The sequence below is a fragment of the Lissotriton vulgaris genome, chromosome 10 (assembly GCF_964263255.1).
Source record: "Lissotriton vulgaris chromosome 10, aLisVul1.2, whole genome shotgun sequence".
In the NCBI taxonomy this organism is placed as follows: domain Eukaryota; kingdom Metazoa; phylum Chordata; class Amphibia; order Caudata; family Salamandridae; genus Lissotriton; species Lissotriton vulgaris.
In genome coordinates, this window is record NC_141698.1 from 411,345,016 (window position 1) to 411,368,463 (window position 23,448).

The window sequence follows — 23,448 nt, forward strand, 5'->3', positions numbered from 1 at the left end:
TCCATTTATTTATTTTCTTGGTAGTTGCTTGTACATTTGGGCATTGATTTAAGTTGATATGAGTATTGTTGCTCCCGAAAAACTCTTTTTGGTTCAATATCAGAGGACATTTTTTTTTCCCCCTAGTTTGCTCGACACCCGTGTTCTGGTTTTACTTTGTGAATTATGGTTTGTGTTTGTGAGGTGCGGTTTTTCCCACCCTGAGGAAGCCTCCCTTATTTTTCGGGTGATTTGTTCGCCCGTTTTGAGCTCCATTTTCGCTAGTCATGGTTAGTTACTTTTACCCTTTTTCTGTTTTTTCAGTTTTTACCAATCTTTCATATTTTCATACTTTCTCCATTCGAAGTTGATCTTTGATCTGTTCAATAAAATTTTCTACCTCTTTAGGAACCCTTATATTATGCATTGTATTCCTCAACATTATTCGGAGAGCCGCGGGAAATTTCATTTGAACAGTGGCTCCAAGGGATTTTAATTCTTCCATAAATTGACCCAGTTCCCATTGTCTGTCCTGGATGGCTTTGGACATATCGGAGCAAATTCTGAAAAACCAGTTGTCTTTTTTCAGTGTACCACTTTTTAATCCTTCACCTAGGATTTTCTCTTTCAAGGTGTAAGTTTTAAAGTTTATTAGAATTTTTCTTGGTGTTCTCTCTTTGCTTTTTCCAAAGGGGTCTCTGTGGACCCTTTGTATATCCTCTAGCAAGTTACTCTCTTTAGTCCAGGGGAAGAACTCTTCTAGAAGAGATAATGAATTTCTTAATGTCCGTACCTTCCAAGTTTTCCGGAACATTTAGGACCCTCAGGTTGTTTTTTCTTGCTTGGTTCTCTAATGATTCTAGTTTATCTTTCATGTATTTGTCACTTTCTTTTAGCAGTTTTATATCTTTTTGATTTGTTGCAACTTTTTATTTAATGTTTCCACTGCAGCTTCAACAGTAGTGACCCTCTCCCCCAATTCGTTTAATTTTTGGTCTAGGTTTTCGCACACTTCGTGTATTTTACACTGATTCTCTTCTGAAATTGTAAACCTCTCTCTCATTTCTCCCATCATGTTATCCACGAGTGCTTCCATATACTTCTCAATTTGGCCGGTGTGGGGAGAGTTGCTTCTTGTCTCTGTAGAAACCAGGTCAGAGGGTCCTGATGTGGGAACATCAAGGGGTACAATAATCGATTTAGAATTTAAAGTTTCTTGCGATGGTGTTTCCTTGCTTGTGACCAGAGCATTATCTCCTGTCTTTACTGGTATTGGTGTCTCTTCCATTTGGGAGTTTGAGAGAGCAACTTTTACTAGGGAAGGAGAAGGAGAGAAGCCAATTTTGTCTCTTTGGGCCGAGGTACCCCCTCTGACTTGCACCAGTTGTTGCACCTTAAAAAATGATCTCAAAGAGGGAGTTATTTTTATTTTCTGTTCCGTAAGGGTCTTCCCCTGTTCTTTTGCTATTGCTGCTCTGGTTTTTATGCCTTGAGATAAGCTTTCAAAATTAGAAAGACCTTTTTGCTTTCTTTTTTTAGTACTCCTGGGAGCTACGATTTGCTTTGTGGGTGAGGGGAAACCTTGTTTGGAGAATTTTTTGTTCCTAAGACAATATGAGGATCTCACCCTATTCCCTGGTCCTGATACTGTTCCACTGTCGCAGCTTAAAATCCCAGGTGGTTTTGAGAGCTGTGGGGAATTACTTTCTTCACAAATTGGGTTTACTGGTGTAGTATCTGTATTCACAGTAATGTTTCTATATCTTTCCACCTGATTCACTAGATCCTCATTGACCAGTATGCATCCCACAATTAGATCTGGTGTTATTTCACCCCGCGATTTTTTCTCCCCCTGTACCTTATTCATGAAGTTTTCGTCTGCTTCCTCGTGGTGGGGTTCTTCTTTCAATTCTTTTAATTGGTACGGTACATCTGGCTCTCTATGTTCTCTGAACTCAGCTGTCGGGTCGGGGACAGGGTATCGGGTATCTGGGCCGCCTCCACCAATTTCGCCAGAGATGGAAAGCCTGCACTGCTGCGCCGTCTCTCTCTTTGCTATACGATGGAGCCACGGGCGTGTTGGGCTGAGATTCTGCGCCGTCTCTCTCTTTGCTATACGATGGAGCCACGGGCGTGTTGGGCTGAGATTCACTTTCGGCCCGATCTCTGCAGCAAGCTTGCCGTCTCCGCTGACTCTGCTGCGCCTCCCCCAGAACAGGAAAGGAACTCTTCCCAGCGCGACCCGGCAGCTCCTCGATGCGCTGACTGCTCCAGCCCAGGTTCCCGTGCACGGCGTCCCATCCACTCTAGCACCACTCGGCCGGAATGCTACTTGCATCACGCTTTTTTCGAATCCATAAGGTAAAAATTTTGAGTTATTGAAATATTATTTCATTTGTTGCGGGTCTATAATGATCGCGGGAAAGTAGTTTTGTTGTTTCCCGGCATTAGCGAGCCTGGAGCTCCCGACCGGGCGTCTCAGCCGGACGCCATCTTCCTCAAATGTGCTCTTTGTAGTTACATCTGCTTTTGAAATATAGCATTGTCACGTTGTCTAATGTTTTGAAACAGGTTTGATTTTTTTTTTTTTTACTCTTGCCCTGCCCCCCACTGACCCTGCCCCCACTGACCCCGCTCCTCCTGGTACGGCCCTCAGCCACAAACCACACTGTAATTTTGGCCCCCGACAGAAAGTTTGTGAGTACCCACGCTCTGGAGTAAAGTAGACTTAATCCCCTAACCCGTAGTGCAGCAGGAGCCACATTTGGAGAGCGGTGGAGAAAGAGGGCTCCTATCTAGTATCAGCATCCAACTGTGTGGGTCTTATTGGAGATAACAGGATGAGTAGTTGCCCCCCAAGGACGCCCCCAAGTAAGTCCCACACAGAAGCTTTGCTGAACGTGACTAGAAACATATGAAGTAGAAGAGGATTACATGAAGATGCTGAATCTTTACATGCTTTTTTGACACAACCTGTAATCACAAAATTTGATGTTAAAAAGTATATGAGGAAAAAGGTTAAGCATTCAAATGTTACACACACCAGAACAAATTCATTGTTTCCACCTAACGCGTATCCCAAAAACGAAATACTTTTATCTCCCTAGCAGTGGCTTGGTTCCCACAGACCATTTTCTCTGAAGCTTGACTATTGGTTCTGAAATAAATATGCACATTTTATAGCATAGTCCTTTTGCCAACGTATGGCGGCAAGAAACACTAGATCTTATTTTACAGTGTTCCTATTTCTTTATGCTGGCTATGGTGGGTGTAATGTGAGCTTTTAAAAAAATGTAAGTAAATTTTTTTTATCAGATTTTCAATCCAAAAGGGGGGAAAACATTTAATAGTGAATGGATTCTGTTTGGGTGCATAAAATTATTCATTTTTATTGCAGATGTGGTGTATGATCCTGAGATAATTGTTTCACTTATCCATGTACTGAGAAAACTTTTAGACTGCAGAACAAACGAGAAAGCCCCGGATGTGTATGTGGCTTCCACAATCCGAAATCCAGAAACCTACACTTTATTTCAGACTAAACTTAGTAAGTGATTGGATTTAATATTTCTACTTATTTGAGTAGACACAACAGATGGATGATTTTTTTGTGTGTGTGTTTTTTAGAGAAAGAGAGGGAGAGAGCGACAGCACCATGTGCCTTTGATAGCCACTGCTGTGTGTTGAGTGCATCACCGTTGCATGTGTCTGTGTGCCATTTATAGTCACTTATGTTTGTTGAGTGTATCATCGATTTGTGCGCGGGTGTGTGAGACATCATTGCATGCCATCGTTGTCATTGATGTGTTTCGTGCATCACACTGTGTGCAATGTGTGTGAGGGAGAGAGAAAGAAAACACAGTGTGCCAGTTGTAGCCGTTCATGTTTCTTGGCTTCATCTTCGCTGTGCATGAGCTGTGTGTGAGAGTGACAGCACTGTGTGCCATTGTTAGCCACTGCTGTTTGTTGAGTGCGTCACAGCTGTTTGTGAACTGTGTGTGTGCAGTGTTGCTATGTGACAGCATTGTGTGCAATTGGTAGCCACTACTGTTTGTTGAGTGCGTTACCGCTGTTTGCGAATGTGCAGCGTTGTGTGTGTGACTGTTTACAGCATTGTTAAAGTGTGAATGTGAGGTTTGTGTGTGTGTGAGACAGCAAGGTGTGCCATTGGCAGCCACCGCTGTTTGTGAGCTGTCTGTGTGTGTGGTGTGTGTGTGTGACAGCAGTGTTCCATTGGTAGCGATTGGTGTATCTTGAGTGCGTCACCACTGTGCGCGAATGCACAGCATTTGTGAGTGACTGTGTACATACAGCATTGTTAAAGTGTGAGGTGTGTCGTGTGTGTGCGACCACGGTGTGGCTTTGTTAGCCGCCGATGACTGCGGTGTGCATCACCTCCACGTGTATCTGTGTAGTATTATTACTTGTTTGTGTAGGTTAGCATTTTGTGTCTGTGTGCACCGTGGCTGAACCTCAATGTGCGTCATGTTTGTGGCTGCCGGCTGGCATCAATGTGTGCCACGGATGTGTTTTGTGCACCATCGCTGCGTGTGGGTGCGCAGCACTCTGTGTGTGTGCCGGGTCACAGCTTTATCCAAGGTGTCTTAGAATGTTTGAATTTTCTAGTGCCATCACAGGAGGTGCAGCACTAGGTAAGCGGGGAGGGGCGGTGCTGCAGCCTGCACGTCCTTTCAAACTGTTCATTTATTCATGAGGTTTTACAGAGCACAGCCTGCCCCCCAGGGGCTCGGAGCGCTGTACAATATTTATAAGCATGTACTAGGCGCAGTATGCCTACGGCCTATGCGCATGTACCCAATCTCACCAGGTGTGATTAAGGGGCACATAATTACGGGGGGGTTTGCTCAATTTCACCTATTAGCATTGTAAATACCAATACCTTTTATGTTTTAAAAATCAACACGTAAATAGAAGGCATTACCATTTACAATATCAATAGCTCAAACTCGTGTGAAAGCAAGACCTATTGCATTGCAAATGCATGTTTATTTCGGGGAAGGAGGAGGACAGAGCTTCCTTGTCTGCTCATCCTGTCGATATATTCCTACTAGTCAGTTAGTTGCAATTATTTATTTTTGCATTCACTTATGGTAAAGAGGTGGCTCTATCCAATTTACTAGAAACTTGCTGTTCGAGGCATATGAGCTGCAGATTGTACACTATGCATTAGATCGCCACCTGGTGTTGGGCTCGGATGATTGCAGGTTGTTGTCTTCTTGGAAGAAGTTTTTTTAGTCACGAGATAGGTGACTCCTCCCTTGGACAATACTGCGCATGGGCATCGACTCCATCCTTAGATTGTTTTTTTCCGCCACTGGGTTTGGATGAAAATTTCTCCGCTACGACTAGAAAAAGACTTTTCAGCAACTTCGAAGCGCAGAAATTCCTCAAACTTCTTCAAACTACCTTCGACATCAACTACGATACTTTCGACGTCATAGTTCCATTCCGGTCATCGACGCGGGCCGTTGGGTCTACCGACGCCGTGCGGCCTACACCACATGGAAAGAACTCAATTCAAAGTTCCCACATAGGGACCACCACAAGGTTTGCAACCTCTGTCTATCGCCGGAACACAACGAGACGACCTGCACAGCTTGTGCGTCCTTCCGATCGAAGAAAACAATCCGAGATCGGAGAGCCCGTTGACACGAAATGAGGAGGTCAGCTCCAGCACCGGAAGACATCTTCGATGAAGAGGTTCCCCTTGTTCCCGAAGAAGACTCACCTGATCTCCAGATCGTATCAGAGGCAGACGATTCCGATGACTCCATTCCATCGGGTCAGCGCGTGAGTACTTCTGCCCCTGCACCACATATTCTGTCCAAACTGAAGGCAAAGGTCAGCGCTCCGCCCAAAGGGCCCAGTCGAGACCGAATACCTACTTCGAAAGCCCCGCCTTCCAGCCCGGCTCTGAAGAAAACAACTAAGCCTTCTAGTGCCTCGACACCGAGCAAGCCTCTTCCATCGGCACCGAAAGATAAAGATGCCTCGTCACCAAAGCCTAAAATGGTACTGGCACCGAAACATAAAGACGTGCCTGTACCGAAACCGAAAAAAGCACGGCTCCGAAGCCGTCCACTACTAAACCTTCGGCGCCGAAGAACACAAAGCCTGATTCTGAGGCACCCAAATCCTCAAACATGCCTACGAAGCCGAAAACTACACTTTCGGCACCAAAAACTACGCCACAGGACGTTATAACACCTCCCAAGGCTACAGACACACCGCAACCTCCCCTGGTACCGAAAAAATCGACGCCCGAGAAGGTTGTAGAGCAGGAGGAACTTTTTCGACCAGATCCTCGACAAAAGAAGATCTACATCGACCCAAAGACAGGTCATGTAGGTGCTACACCTCACAAGAAGAGACCAGCAGATGCACCACCCACACCTGTGGTTCCTGCCAAGAAAAAGGACTGTGCAACATCGCCTATGCACCCTTCCTCTCCTATAACTTCTCTTCCTTCTTCTTCTGTTCCTCCTCACATACCTCAAATCTCTCCTGTACATTCCCCATTATCATCACATTCCTCACAACAGAATGATGATGAATACAATTTGGGTGGAGGGGAGGACATGCAAGAACCTGATTCATTCCATGTAGATGAGGGTATATGGGACTTTTCAAACCCAAAAAATGTGCCTATATGGGACATACAAACCCAAATGTGCCTGACATTCCTGAACCGCAGTCATACCCATCAAAACCTTCCCCTCCAGAAGATACCATTGGTTTTGGTCATCTGTTAAACAGAGCTGCTGTTTACCATGGGGTCCCTATGCATTCCGATGACATTGAGGAAGATTTTCTCCTAGATACCTTTGAGCAGTCTCAGCGGTCGCTCAAATTCTTCCCATGATAAAGGGGGTCATCAAACACGCTCCAGTGGTATTTAAAGACCCTGTACGCACTAGGATATTAAACCCTAGAATCGAGAAAAAATATAGACCAGCACCCACAGATCTAGCTAGTCTACATTAAAGGCCACCTACCACTAGACTCATTAGTTGTGGCCAATGCTAGAAAGAGGGCAAATTCTCAGACTTCTGGAGAAGCACCCCACCTGACAAGGAAGCAAAAGTGATTGATGCGTCAGGTAAGAGAATAGCTGCACAAGCTACAAACATATGGCGTATAGCAAATACACAAGCCCTCCTCTCTCGCTACTATAGGGCTCATTATAATCAATTAGAAAAACTACTTGAGCACCTACCAGATCAGTACAAGGATCAAGCAAAAGACCTTATACAGGAAGGCAAGCTAATCTCCAATGCCTCTATAAAATATGCGCTAGATGCCGCAGACACAGCATCCAGGGCTGTAAATACCAGTGTCATACTTAGGAGACATGCGTGGTTACGCATTTCAGGGTTTAAACAAGAAGTGCAAACCACCATTTTAAACCAACCATTTAACCAGAACCAGTTATTTGGCCCAGAAGTAGACACTACACTGGAAAAAATGAAGAAAGATCCTGACACCGCAAAGACTATGGGGGCTTTACAGTCTACACCAGCTAGAAGCTCCTTTCATTGCTCCTTCTACAGAGGAGGCTCCAAACAAACTGGAGCAGGCACTACAACATCTTTCAAATCACAAACGTCCTCTAACAAAGGATACTTTTGAGGAGGATACAGATGCAATAATAACAAAGGAAGAGGTCGCGGTAACAATAACAACCGATCCTCTTCCGCCACAAAGCAGTGACTTCCCTCTGCTCCCCCCACAGCATTCAACTCCTGTAGGGGGCAGATTAACACAGTTCCTGCCTGTTGGACTTCCATTACAACAGACAAGTGGGTAAGACAGAGTTCGAGGCATGTGGGCTGCTGAATTCATATCTGTGCATAGATCGCCACCTAGTGTTGGGTCCGGATGATTGCACATTGTTGTCCTGGAAGAGTCTTCGAAGTATCACGAGATAGGTGGCTCCTCCCCTGGACTACAGTGCACATGGGCATCGCCTCCATCCCCAGATTGTTTTTTTCCGCCATTGGGTTCGGATGTGTTTCGGTTCCCTCTGTCGGAACCGATAGTTGTTCAACTTCTACTTGAGACCAAAAGGTCTTTAGGCTGGGCGTCGGTATAGTTGCGTACGGGTTTCTTTCTGACTCTCAGCTCCGATCTCTTACTGCCCTTCCACGTGCTTTCGGCGCGGACGGGCCTACACTCTTGCTATGGAGCGAACTCCGTTTAAGAAGTGTCCATTATGTCACTCTAAATATTCGCACCTCGATGTGCACCCTGTGTGCAATACCTGCTTGTCACCGGATCACCGCGAAGACACCTGCATGGCGTGTTCGAGATTCCGGAGCAAGAAGACTTTAAAGATTCGTCGGGCCAATAGGCTCCAGGCTAAGTTGTCGGCTACGGCGCCCCCACCAGACGACATTTTCCAAGAATCTGTCGAGGGAGAAGACGACGGGCAAGGTTCGGACTCGAATCCCGCATCCGAGGGTGAGACCTACGACGCGGGTGAGGAGAACTTTGAAGAAGTCACCGACGAGGTAGGGGACGACGATCAGGCTTTTGCCACGATGGGAGATAGCTCGGAGGAGGAGCATCCCCAATCAGACTCAGGGGTTATTCCCCTTCATACGGCCCAGGTCGAGGGATCGCCTTCGGGCCTTACCCAAGATCTAACTATGAGTCCTACGTCCCCGTCTCCGGGCCCGGTCACGGACATTTATGAGCCATCACTTACGTCGAAGAAAACGAAAGTGAAGCCAACTGGTCACGCACCCTCGGATGCGAAACCGAAAGTGAAAGTTGCGCTGGTGAAGAAGGTTCTGGAGGCGTCAACTTCCAAGAAAACCAAAATGGCCGACTTGAAGAGCCACGCCAAAATGGCCGACCCGAAGCCCTCGGGGTCGGCGCCGAAGGCGAAGTCCTCCGACGCGGCTGCGTCGGCGCCGAAAGGGGTTGTGGACCCGAAGACGGCTCCGAAGAAGCGTCAGGGCGACGACGCGCATAGGCATGGGGCGTCGGCCCCGAAGAAAGTGCCTGCCGGTGATCAGGCTCTCGACGTTGAGGGGTCGCTCGAGCCGGTCCAGCCCTCTCCGGCCTGGACGAAGAAGGTTGCGGAATCCTTGCAGCGGATTCGAAAGGCCAGTGTGGTTCCCGCTCAGGACACCAGTGCGCCTAAGCTCACGCCTAAGCCTGCGAGGGAGCAAACGCCTATCCGTTTCACCCTACCGCCCAAGTCGGCGTCGAAGGCCTTCGCGCCGAAACCGGGCGGATCCTCGAAGGAGGTATTGGCGCCGAAAGCTGCCTTAGCGGTGTCGAAGCTGCGTCTCCAACCGCTTGCGGAAGAGGAACGTCGTGCTGTAATCATCGACGCCAACACCGGGAAACTGTTGCTCCTCAAGCGGAAGATCACGACGGAGCCGGCGTTGGAACATTTTAAGATCCCTCTCAAGAACAAAAGGGACTCTGACGACTATTCGACTTTGGTGAAACCTGTGTCCCCACAGGCTTTGGAACACTCGCCGACGCATTCCGCTGCAGCCGATGCGGACGAGGAAGGTGCCGAGTACACCTACCCGGCGTACTCGGATCCGGAGGAGGAGCACGTACCTTGGTCCGCCGGAGGCGACACGGAAGACCCGCAGTCGGGTCAGGACGCTCAACTTTTTGCGGCCAAAACGTCCCCGACTGAGGACTCGGCGGCCTTCAATGCTCTGATAGAGAGAGCTGCTGCGAACCACGACGTCGAGCTGCACTCTGACCCCGTGGATGCGGACTTCTTATTCGACACCTTCTCGGTAGCCGAAAAGCAAGTCAAAACGCTACCGATGCTTAAAGGGGTGCTTAAACATGCACCGGAGGTTTTCAAGGAGCCCACCCGAGCGCGTGTGGTCAACCCTCGCATCAACAGGAAATATAAGGCAGCACCCACGGATCCCACATATATCAAGGGACACTTGCCATTGGACTCCTTGGTTGTTTCCAACGCTCGGAAGAGGGCAAATTCTCAGACTTCTGGTGACGCTCCTCCCCCAGACAAAGAGTCCAAGATCTTTGAGGCCTCAGGCAAACGGATTGCTGCACAGGCAGCTAATATCTGGAGAATATCTAACACCCAAGCATTACTTGCACGTTATGATAGGGCCCATTATGACACATTAGAGGCCATACTACAACACTTGCCTGACCATTACAAGGAGGCAGGAGAGATGCTCATTCAGGAGGGTAAACTCATCACGAATGCATCCATCAAATGTGCACTGGATGTGGCAGACACGGCCTCCAGAGCTATTAATACCAGTGTGTTGCTCAGACGCCATGCCTGGCTTAGAATTTCGGGGTTCAAACCCGACATCCAAACTACGATACTAAATCAAACAGTGAATCCTGACCACCTGTTTGGCCCTGAGGTGGATGCCACACTGGAGAAAATGAAAAAGGATACGGAAACTGCCAAGTCAATGGGGGCTTTACAAAGTCAGCAGTTTCGGAGTGGCTCCTTTCGCCGCTCAAATTCCAGAGGCACCTCAAGAGGACAAGCATCCCAGTCCACACAATATTACAAGACTAACACCCAAGCCTCGTATAGCAACAAGGGTAGGGGTGGTTACAGAGGCAATAATGTCAAAGGCAGGGGACGTGGAAACAATAGCTCCAGGTCCACCACCGCCAACAAGCAGTGACGTCTTGTCACTGCCCCCGACCATACAACACCGGTCGGGGGAAGACTCCAGCAGTTCCTGCCGGCGTGGAAGACCATCACCACGGACAGGTGGGTGAGGTCTATTATCCAGTACGGGTACTGTCTAGAGCTTACGTCCATTCCACCGGACATACCCCCAAGGAGCCGTCCTATGTCCGGCGAGCACTTGACCTTGTTGCAGCAAGAAGTTCTTGTCATGCTGCAAAAAGGGGCGATAGAGCTCGTTCCATTGCAAGAGCGGGGAACAGGGGTTTACTCCCTGTATTTTCTGATTCCCAAGAAGGACGGATCCCTCCGGCCGATCCTGGACCTCAGGCCCCTGAACTGGTACATCCTCTCGGAGCACTTCCATATGCTCCCGTTGCAGCAGGTGCTTCCCCTGCTTCAACAGGGAGACTTCCTGGCTACGCTGGATCTGAAAGATGCCTATTTTCATATCCCCCTGCATCCTTCCCACAGGAAGTATCTCAGATTCACGATCTTAGACCAGCATTACCAGTTCAGGGTTCTGCCATTCGGGGTCACCACGGCACCGAGGGTATTTACAAAGTGCCTAGCGACTGTGGCGGCGCATCTCCGTCGCCAGCACGTCCACGTCTTTCCATACCTGGACGACTGGCTCATTCAAGCAAAAACAGAACAGCAGTGCGTCGACCACGTGTCACGCACCATTCATCTCCTGCACGATCTGGGATTCTCTCTGAACTACCCAAAGTCCCATCTCCAGCCCGCCCACGTGCGACAGTATCTGGGCGCGACAATCGACACTCTGGCAGCCACTGCGCAGCCGAATTCAGTGAGAATCGCCAGTATCCAGGCGCTGATCCAACGATTCAGACCCCAACACTCGCTTCCAGCGAAGGTGTTCATGCAGTTGATAGGCATGATGGCCTCCTGCATCTCCATTGTCCCGCACGCGAGACTACATATGCGTCCGCTTCAGGAGTGCCTAGCATGTCAGTGGACTCAGGCTCATGGACAACTGACAGACCTAGTGTTGGTGAGCGGTCGGGCATACAACTCTCTGCATTGGTGGAATCCACAAAACCTTTGCAAGGGCCGACCATTCCAAGAGCCTGTCCCACAGATTATCCTGACGACGGACGCCTCTCTCCAGGGATGGGGAGCGCATGTACTCCATTACACTGTGCAGGGACTATGGACACTACAGCAAAGGAAGATGCACATCAATGTGTTGGAACTGATGGCAATCTTCATGGCCTTAAAGGCGTTCAAAGTACATCTGTGCAACAAGGTCGTGTTGATCCGGACGGACAACATGACGGCCATGTACTACATTCAGAAGCAGGGAGGCACACACTCTCCGCAGATGTCTCATCTGGCTCAGAGCATGTGGAAGTGGGCCATTCAGAGGAACATCTTCCTCATGGCAGAGCATCTCCCGGGCAAGGACAATCAAATGGCGGATCTGCTCAGCAGGCACAGCCATCAGATGCACGAGTGGGAGATACATCCATCAGTACTCCAACCGTACTTCCAAAGGTGGGGTCATCCAGAGATAGACCTATTTGCCACAAAGGAGAACGCAAAATGCCAAAGCTTCGCCGCCAGGTTCCCACACCCCCAATCACAGGGCAATGCGATGTGGATGAACTGGTCAGGCAGATTTGCGTACGCTTTTCCCCCAGCACCTCTGATACCGCTGGTGGCACGCAAGCTCAGGCAGCACTCGATGACGCTCATCCTGGTTGCTCCAACGTGGGCTCGCCAACCATGGTACACCACGTTTCTGGAACTCTCCGTGGTACCGCATCAAAGGCTTCATCTCACTCCCAACCTTCTGACGCAGAGCCATGGCGACATTCAGCACCCAGATCCGCAACAGCTCAACCTGGCGATCTGGCTCCTGAAGTCCTAGAGTTTGGCTACCTCAATCTTCCTCCCGATTGCATGGACATCATTCGGGAGGCAAGGAAGCCCACTACTAGAGCTTGTTATGCGGCTAAGTGGAAGAGGTTTGTCATCTACTGTGCTAACCACAATATTGACCCGCTAGATGCTTCCATTCAAAATATCATCTGTTACCTTTTCCACTTGTATCAATGCAATCTAGCGTACTCTTCCATCCGCATTCACCTGTCTGCTATGGCAGCATACCTCCAAAATAGGCAGCACCTGTCACTCTTTAAGGTCCCTGCTATCAAGGCCTTTCTGGAAGGACTCAAAAGGGTCATTCCACCAAGGACCCCACCAGCTCCAGAATGGAACCTCAACGTGGTTCTTACGAGGCTGATGGGTCCTCCCTTTGAGCCACTGCACTCTTGTGAGCTTCAGTTTCTGACTTGGAAGGTTGCGTTCTTAGTAGCAATTACATCGCTACGGAGGGTCAGCGAGCTGCAGGCGCTCACCATCCAAGAACCTTTCTTCCAGGTACATGCTAACAGGGTGGTGCTCCGCACTAACCCTAAATTCCTGCCAAAAGTGGTATCACAGTTCCACATCAACCAGACAATCGAATTGCCGGTGTTTTTCCAAAACCCAGAGACGCTGGCGGAGCGCATGCTCCACACCCTTGATGTTAAGAGGGCCTTGATGTATTATGTAGACAGGACAAAGGATTTCCGCAAAACCAAACAACTTTTTGTTGCTTTTGCCACACACCACAAGGGAAACGCTATCTCCAAAGCGGGGATTGCTAGGTGGATAGTAAAGTGCATTCAGATCTGTTACGCTAAAGCTAAGCGCACTCTCACTATCCCACCGAGGGCCCACTCCACCAGGAAGTTGGGGGCCTCTATGGCTTTCCTGGGTAACATTCCCTTAGAAGATATCTGTAGAGCAGCCACATGGTCTACCACACATACCTTCACTAAACACTACTGTGTAGACGTGCATTCCAAACAGCAGGCAGCTGTTGGTCAGGCTGTTCTAAAAACGCTTTTTCAGACTGCTGCAGCTGGCACGGGCGACCGCCGCTAATGGAGGGACTGCTATGTATTCTATGCACAGATATGAATTCAGCAGCCCACATGCCTCGAACTGCAAATGCTACTTACCAGTATGCATCTGTTCTTGGCATGTAGGGCTGCTGACATTCATATCGCCCACCCTCCTCCCCGGCGCCTGTAGCAGCTGCAGAATTCATTCATATACATACATATGCTCATAGCATGGTCATCACTCACATTCTTTACTCCATCTCTGCCAATGGCTAAAAACAATCTGGGGATGGAGGCGATGCCCATGCGCACTGTAGTCCAGGGGAGGAGCCAACTATCTCGTGATACTTCGAAGACTCTTCCAGGACAACAATGTGCAATCATCCGGACCCAACACTAGGTGGCGATCTATGCACAGATATGAATGTCAGCAGCCCTACATGCCAAGAACAGATGCATACTGGTAAGTAGCATTTGCATTATCCTACATGGCTACTGCCTAGAACTTACAGCAACCCCTCCAACCATCCCTCCCAGGCAGCGTTCAATGTCTACAGACCATCTGACTCTGCTTCAACAGGAGGTTCTATCACTTCTACAAAAAGATGCTATTCAAATAGAACAGGGGTTTACTCGCTGTACTTTCTAATTCCCAAGAAGGACGGAACACTAAGGCCAATTCTAGACCTCAGGCCCCTCAACCATTATATACAATCAGATCATTTTCAAATGATCACTCTACAACAAGTGCTTCCACTGCTGCAACAAGGCGACTTCCTTACAACACTAGATTTGAAGGACGCCTACTTCCACATCCCCATACATCCTGCTCACAGAAAAAATCTCAGGTTTGTACTGGAAAGACAACATTATCAGTTCAAAGTCCTTCCATTCGGAGTGACAACGGCACCACGTGTATTCACAAAGTGCCTGGCAGTGGTAGCAGCACATCTCAGATGACAACAAATACATGTCTTCCCTTATCTAGACGACTGGCTCCTAAAAGCCAGGTCATTCAATCAGTGTGTCCAACACACACATCAAACAGTTAAAACGTAGCACAACTTAGGGTTTACGATAAACTACACCAAGTTGCACCTGCAGCCTTCGCATGTACATCAGTATCTAGGGGCTACACTAAACACGTCTACAGCCCTAGCGTATCCCAGTCCAGCCAGGATACAAACCATTCAAGCCTTAGTCAACACTTTCCAACATCAATAGTCTCTGCAAGCCAGGATGTTCATGGGACTAATAGGCATGATAGCATCTTGCATCTTCATAGTACCACACGCAAGATTGCAAATGCGTCCACTACAAGAGTGCCTAGCACAACAGTGGAACCAAGCTCAAGGTCAGCTCAAAGGCCTGGTGTTGGTCGACAGCCGCACGCATCGCTCTCTGCAGTGGTGGAACACCAAAAACTTGACAAAGGGGCGGCCGTTCCTCAAGCCTGTTCCACAGGTAGTGCTCACAACAGACGGATCCCTCACAGGGTGGGGAGCCCATCTCTTACATCACACAACTGAAGGTCAATGGACCAATCAACAGAAACTGTTCCACATCAACCATCTAGAGCTGCTGGCAATATTCTTAGCACTCAAAACTTTTCAACTTCAAGTAAAAAACAAAGCTGTCCTAATCCGGACGGACAATATGACAGCCATGTACAATATACAAAAACACGGGGGGGACACTCTCTCTGTAACTGTACCAGCTTGCACAGAACATTTGGAGATGGGCCGTTCCTCAAAACATACATCTGTTAGCGGAACACCTTCCAGGATTTCACAATCAGATAGCAGATCTGTTAAGTCGGCAGTCAAAACAGATTCACAAATGGGAACTATATCCGCAAGTTCTTCAACCATTCTTCCACATGTGGGGGCAACCACACATAGATCTGTTTGCCACCCACGAAAATGCAAAATGCCCAGCCTTCGCCGCCAGGTTTCCACACCCACTGTCCGAAGGCAATACGATATGGATGAACTGGTCAGGCAGATTTGCGTATGCTTTTCCGCCTCTCTCACTAATTCAATTAGTAGCGCGCAAGCTCAGACAACAGTGTATCACATTGATCCTAGTAGCTCCCACATGGGCACACCAGCCGTGTTTCACCACACTACTAGATCTCTCTCTGGTTCCACATCAAAAGCTTCGGCTCACACCCTCCCTGTTAACACAGAACCATGGAGAAATCAGACACCCAAACCAACTGAATTTGGCGATCTGGCTCCTGAAGTCTTAGAGTTTGGTTATCTAAACCTACCCCCAGACTGTATGAACATCATTAAAGAGGCTAGGAGACCTACTACCAGAGCGTGTTATGCCGCTAAATGGAAAAGATTTGCCATTTATTGCAACAATAATCAAATTGATCCCCTGGATGCTTCCATCCAGAATATAATTTGCTACCTTTTACATTTACAAAGGTCTAACTTGGCATATTCCTCTATACGCCTGCACCTGGCAGCAATTGCAGCCTATTTACAAAACAGGCAACATCTGTCCCTCTTCAGAGTACCTGCAATCAAAGCATTCATGGAAGGATTAAAAAGAATAATCCCACCTAGATTACCACCTTCTCCTGTGTGGAACCTGAATCTTGTCCTTACAAGACTCATGGGGCCCCCTTTCGAGCCTCTACATAAATGTGAACTGCAATTCCTAACATGGAAAACAGCTTTCCTTGTTGCCATTACTTCTCTCAGAAAAGTAAGTGAGATACAAGCTTTCACTATACAAGAACCATTTTTTCAAATACATCCTAACAAAGTGGTTCTTCGATCTAATCCAAAATTTCTTCCAAAAGTCATCACTCCTTTTCACCTAAATCAATCCGTAGAGTTACCTGTGTTTTTATAAAACCCAGACTCTGTAGCGGAAAGAGCTTTACACACATTGGATGTTAAGAGGGCTCTCTTATACTATATTGATAGAACTTAATTCTTCCGAAAAACAAGACAACTGTTTGTATCCTTCTCTCTTCCACACAAAGGCAACCCCATCTCCAAAGGTGGGATTGCGAGGTGGTTTGTAAAGTGTATACAAATATGCTATATTAAAGCTAAACGTACATTAACAGTTCCTCCTAGAGCGCACTCCACTCGCAAACTAGGAGCCTCTATGGCCTTCATAGGAAACATACCCCTAGAGGACATATGCAAGGCAGCAACATGGTCTACACCTGACACCTTCACAAAACCCTATTGTGTTGACGTGCAAGCCAAGCAGCAAGCTGCAGTAGGCCAAGCTGTCCTTAGAACTCTTTTTTTCGAACTACTGCAACGGATACAGGTGACCACTGCTAGGGGAGACACTGCTGCACAATCAATGCATAGTGTACAATCTGCAGCTCATATGCCTCGAACGGAAAATGCTACTTACCAGTATGCATCTGTTCTTGGCATGTAGAGCTGCAGAGTTGTACACGCCCTCCCGCCTACCCGGGACTTGTATCCGTTCCTGTTTTTCATCTTACTTAGATGCACACGCATGGACATCCTTTTTTTCTTTACTTCTACTAACTCCATCATTTCCCATCATGGCGAAAAACAATCTAAGGATGGAGTCGATGCCGATGCGCAGTATTGTCCAAGGGAGGAGTCACCTATCTCGTGACTACAAAGACTTCTTCCAAGAAGACAACAACCTGCAATCATCCGAGCCCAACACCAGGTGGCGATCTAATGCATAGTGTACAACTCTGCAGCTCTACATGCCAAGAACAGATGCATACTGGTAAGTAGCATTTTCCTTTTCATTTTGAGTTCTAATGATGTCTGGTCTCTACATCGCACTTTATTTACCTCTGCTTGCAGTTACTGGAGTGTGAGCTAGCCAGTCCAGAAAAGTACTGCACATCTGATATGACTGACAGCTCACGTCTGCACAGGAACAAGGCTCATGTAAAGCTGTATTTTATGCAGGCTGATGAACAATAATTGGAATGTCTATGTTTGTTTAAATGATCTCCAGTCATGCACAATGTTAACATTTAATTCAGACTAGAGAGCTCCTGAGTCTACAAATTAAATATTGTTTTGAACAATTTGAAACATTATAACATGTCTTGCTTATTTTTCCTTAGGAAATGTTGGAATTCAATGGGAAGTGATTCCTGGTCACATACAAAGATTCTTTCCATCTGATGAACAGTCCACTGTAGAGATACTTAGATTACATAAGTAGACTGGCATACAGGATGAAATAATGAGCAAAAGACAGCTTAAGCTGAAGAAAAATGAAGCGATGTTCCCAAAAATAAGAAAATGGAATACCGGGTATAGAAGTCTGTTATGTGGATGAACATTAGGTGCAGTCTACAAATGACCGGCTGTTGCTGAAAACATACATTTTTGCAAATTGAAGACCGCGGACAACACAAATACAATATCTGCATAATGTGCAAAAAATACTTGTTGACAATAGTTTTGGGATTTTCGCCTTTCGGAAGCTGTATTTGTTTCTAAAGCAGCAGCATTTTCTCTGCCTCAAAAAGCATAAAAACAAAGCACAACTAACTTGGAATTGTTCCATATCTGTGAAGGATGAGGAGAATGTGGATTGGACCAGCAGTAAGGAAAGGTACAGAATATTACAAATACAAACTGAGATGAGATAATACACTTACTGTCTCAACCACACAACCCTGGTAAAATTGGTCTGAACACAAAAAAATGACCATAATAATAAATATCAGAAGTAATATTTCCCTCAAAAAATTGCAAGCCGTCTAGAACGTTGTACAGATATGGAATTTAAACCAGCAGGGTATGTATCTCTACGTGCTCGAGGAACAATAGGACAGCTCCCCTCAATACATGTGGAATTCCAGAAAAATAAAAAACAAGGCAACAGGAGATAGTTTCTTTAATGGCGATGTCATGGGTAAAGTAGACAAACTAATTTGTAACCAGAAACATGTATATTATACTTAAAGGAAACTGCATAGTAAGTTGTTAGAAAATATCTGTATTAAAATTACAATTGAGGAATGTTTCTTCTAGTTTATGAACGGTGTATTGAGGCAAATGCAAAGAAGCATTCGCATTCCCCGAAGCAATAGCTTTGGTTTTTTGGGAATAAATAGGTTTATCAAGTTTAACACAGAGGAACAGGGGCACTGGCGAGTCAAACCTTTCTGTTATGTAGAGCGAGTACAAATGCTTCTTTACACCCATGCAACCAGGTACACTGCAAGAAACAGTCCTACAAAATTCCTGCAACAGGCAAGAAACGTGCACAAGCCAAAGCACATGTTTCAAATGGCATAAATAAAGATGTGCAACACAGGTTTCTTCAAGAACACAAAAGTGGTACAGCTCTGGCAGCAACTATGCATGCCTCTTTCACACAGGTCGGATGCAGCTCCTCAGCAGCAGCCTATCTTGCATGCACAAGTCAACCAGAGACTGCAGTGGTGAAGCAGTCCCACCGCAGACAAAACGTATTGCACATCAGCAGTGCACGTTTCTGTTATACACTGTTAGACCAGCACCATTGGCGTGGGTCTCCCTTCCAATTTATTGCTGTTGCCTCCTGTATTTTTGCTGGTCTAGATGCTTTGGGCACTTTGCCACTGCTATTCAGTGCCAAAGTGCAAGTGTTCCCTATTGTAAAGTGTTGCATTGGAATAGTGACTCCATCTTTGGCGTATTTGATTTACTTGTCAGACCCTAGTACAGTGCACCATGTGTGCCCAGGGCCTGTAAAGCAAATGCTGCGGGTGGTATTGCAGCACTGGTTGTGCCACCCACAGAAGCAGCTTGTAAAATGTGACTCAGGCTTGCCATTGCAGAGCCTGTGTGCAGCCTGGGGCTGCCATATCGACTTGGCAAGTGCACCCACTTTCCAGTCCCTAAACCTTCCCTGTTCTACATATTAGTCACCCCTAAGGTAGGCCCAAGGTACCCCCAAGGGCAGGGTGCATTGTATGTAAAAGGTAGGACATGCCCTTATGTGTGTGGCATGTCCTGATAGTGAATTACAATCAATTTCGTTTTTCACTATTGCAGGGCTACTTGTTCCCTTAGACCAGAATGGGCAGTTTGATTATAACATTTTATAATCCTAACTGACTCAGGGAACTAGGTAAACATTCGAGCTTAGTATGCCTGAACTTAGAATGATAAAAAACCTCTTTTAGTGAAGTTGGTTTTAACATTCTGTGTTTGAAAATACCACTTTTAGAAAGCAGGTATTTTCTTGATTAACCATCCATCCTGCCTCTTCTAGGTTGTGTATTGCATGTCTGGTTTGTGAGTAACAGGGGCGGGTGGTTCCAGGAGGCAGGGTGAGTCAGCACTAGGCTGAATAGACCTATCTGCATTGGGAGTGGTGGGAGGAGTAGCACCTTGACCTGAATAGGGCTGTGTCTGCCTTCCACAATGCTGGCTCCACCTCCTATGGTGCGTCTTGATGACCCTGTCCCACACTGACAAAGGAAGAAGTTGTGCACTGGCAGAATGCATCCAGAACTGGTTTGGACTAGGTACAGACACTCTGCCTTCAGGGACAAAGGATTTGTGTGTATAAAAAGGCTGACCCAGACTCCAGAACTTTGGATCCCTTTGGGAATCCACACAACCCTTTGCCAAGGAGAAGAACCAAGGAAACTGAAGGTGGAGACTGCTCCTGTGCTGTGCTATTGGGGTTGGCCTGCAGTGGTTACTTTATTCCCAAGGAAAGGAGAAACAGAACTCTGTGTGTACTTTTGCAATCTTGAAGAAGAATCTCCAAGGGCTTGAATTGTGCTTGCCTCCTGCCTGAAGTCTCAGGGATACAAGACTTCACCACGAGAAACCCTGAATTCTCTTACTGGGAATTCTGCCTGCGGATAGGTGCCTACTGTTGTTTGGGCCATCTGAGAAGACTGCGTGTCACTAGGAGCTGGAAACGAGACGCAACTAGGAGAAGCGTGTTGCCGCCGCAGCAGTTGCTGTCACATCGCCGAAGAAGCGTGCCTTCGCCGCTGTTTGCCATTGCATCATCAATGAAAGCGTGTCACATTCCTGGAGAAGCATGCCGCCGTCGCATCACTGGAGAAGTGTGTCGCAGGGCCCGTCGCACTTCAGAAGTTACCGAGTTTGCCGCACGGCCGTTGGGAATGCATGCATTGCATCCAACGTTGTTGCATCGCATCAAGACGCCATTTTGTGGCATCACACCGGATACACACATCGCATTGAGGCTCCATCTTGTCGCATCGTCACTGTGCCGCAGTAAGAAACAACGCATCAACTCCCCACACAGTAAGGAAGTGAGCCTCAACTCCCCTGCACAGCAGAAAGGAACCGACGCATCCACTCAGAGTGTAAGTAACGGAGCATCAACTTCCCTGCAAAACTTTTGTTTGTTTTGCGTGACGCATCTAAGGGGCTTTGAGAGTAAAGTGTTTTATTTACCTTCTACATTGAACTAAGCTATTTTCTACCATTTTAAAGTCTATTTTTGATTACACTATTGTGGATTTTTGTTGTTTGGTCTTGTGTTAATTCTAGTAAATATTACTTATTTTTCTAAACTGGTGTGGTGTCCATTTGTAGTGTTTTCACTGTATAACTGTATGTGTTCACAAATGCTTTACACACTGCCTCTGTGATAAGCCTGTCTGCTCATGCCAAGCTACCTAGGAGGTGAGATGGGGTTATTTTAGAAGTGTAGCCCCTTACCCTGACTAGAAGCAAGGGTCCCTATTTTTTCAAAGGTACCTACCTCTGCCAGCTAGAGACCCGCAGTTCTAACCTACACAAAATACATGGCAGTATTAGAGCAAGCTTCCCTCACTTACAAAATAGGTACCACATGGGCTTCAAGAGTGCCATGTTTCGAAGATTCCCACAGTACATTTTATAGGCAGGCATCATTCAAGTTAAAAAATGCATGGTCTCAAATAGTACCCACAATAAGGGAAAAACTGTTTATTGCTGTATTTATGGCTGTATGTTGTATAAAGACAAATGCAGTTTGACCGTGAACCAAGTGTAGCTGCTATAGAGTTCCTTCCTGGTGTATCATCATACATGCCCCGCAGAGCATGGTGCTTGCGTTTCCAAAGAAGAAATAAGCACCCAATATGGACAATTGTGTCTGAGTCTTCACAAGGGGTTGGTGACGCAGAGCACCCTGCGTGCGGCACCTTCCTTAATTTGCTCGGCACGCCTGCAGTCGTTTCCATGGACAGCCGCCCAGCCCGGGTTTTGGACTTCCTGTACCTCATTTTGAGACCTGAAAGCAAATGGGGAGTTCCCAATGGTGACCTATGTCTACCACCAACTTGTTATCCCCAGTAGAGGCTCCTCATGAAGATTAGTGGTCATCAGGGGTCTGGACTGGTCCAGAACAAGCCTGGCATATTCTTTGGTTTCTTTGGTTTTGTCTGTCTCAGGCGGGGTTCAAGTTCAAGTTCAGAAATTTGTATAGCGCACTACTCACTCAGAGGGTCTCAAGGCGCTTGTGGGAGGGGGGTACATTACTTATCGAATATCCAAGTTTTAAGTTGCTTTCTGAAGGAGAGGTGGTTCTGTGTAAGGCGGAGGTGGGTGGGGAGAGAATTCCAGGTTTTGGCCGCTAAGTAGGAGAAGGATCTTTCCCCCATGGTGGATCTATGGATGCGTGGAATTGCGGCAAGGGCTTGATTGGACAATCGTAGTTGGCGGGTGGGGGTGTAGAAGGACAGGCGCGTGTTGAGGCATTGGGGTCCTAGGTCGTAGAGGACTTTGTGTGCTTGGGTGAGGAGTCGGAACGTTATCCTCTTGTTGACGGGAGCCAGTGGAGGTCTTTCAGGTGACCGGAAATGTGAGCTTGGCGGGGGATGTCTAGTATGAGTCTTGCTGAGGAGTTTTGGATGCGTTGGAGTTTTTTCTGTAGTTTGGCTGTGGTTCCGGCGTAAAGGGTGTTTCCGTAATCCAGTTGGCTTGTGACCAGTGCGTGGGTGACCGTTTTTCTTGTTTCGGTGGGGATCCAACTGAATATTTTTTTGAGCATGCGTAGGATGTTGAAGCATGATGATGAGACGGCGTTGACTTGTCTGGTCATCGAGAGGGAGGAGTCCAGGATGAAGCCCAGGTTGCGTGCGTGGTCCGTTGGTATGGGTGCTGTTCCCAGGGCTGGTGGCCACCATGAGTCGTCCCAAGCAGAGGGGGATGAGCCTAAGATTAGACTTCCGTTTTGTCCGAGTTCAGTTTTAAACGGCTGTTCTTCATCCACTCGGCTACATCTTTCCTTCCTTCGTGTGAGTTGGTTTTGGCGGTGTTTGGGTCTTTGGTGAGGGAGAGGATCAGCTGGGTGTCGTCTGCGTAGGAGATGATGTTGAGGTTGTGTTGGCGCGCGATGGATGCGAGGGGCCTCATATATACGTTGAAGAGGGTGGGGCTGAGTGAAGATCCTTGTGGTATGCCGCAGATGACTTCAGTGGTCTCCGATCTGAAAGGGGGGAGGCGGACTCTCTGGGTTCTTCCGGCGAGGAATGAGATGATCCAGTCCAATGCTTTTCCTTGTACTCCGACGTTGCTGAGGCGTTGTATGAGGGTGCTATGACAGACTGTGTCGAAGGCAGCGGAGAGGTCAAGTAGGATGAGAGCAACTGTTTCTCCGTTGTCCAGTAGAGTTCGAATGTCGTCTGTTGCTGCGATGAGGGTGGTTTCGGTGCTGTGTTTGGCTCGGAAGCCGGACTGTGAGGGGTCGAGGGATTTGTTGGATTCTAGGAAAGCGGCGAGCTGATTGTTGACGGCTTTCTCAATAACTTTGGCAGGGAATGGGAGGAGCGAGATGGGGCGGTAGTTCTTAAGTTCAGTGGGGTCTGCTGTGGGTTTCTTCAGAAGGGCGCCGAGTTCGGCATGTTTCCAGTTTTCCGGGAAGGTAGCGGAGTTG

The 23,448-nt window shown here is 47.4% G+C and overlaps 1 protein-coding gene across 1 annotated transcript in view; it reads left to right on the forward strand.

Moving 5' to 3' along the window:
* The window catches only part of EEF2KMT (eukaryotic elongation factor 2 lysine methyltransferase), a 381,112-nt gene extending 360,012 nt beyond the window's left edge, over positions 1-21,100 (forward strand). The window contains exons 7-8 of the mRNA XM_086941230.1: positions 3,377-3,526; positions 17,666-21,100. Coding sequence (XP_086797356.1) covers positions 3,377-3,526; positions 17,666-17,766 — 251 coding nt within the window. The 3' untranslated portion in view covers positions 17,767-21,100. The remainder of the gene's footprint in view (positions 1-3,376; positions 3,527-17,665) is intronic.
* Positions 21,101-23,448: the final 2,348 nt, after the last annotated feature.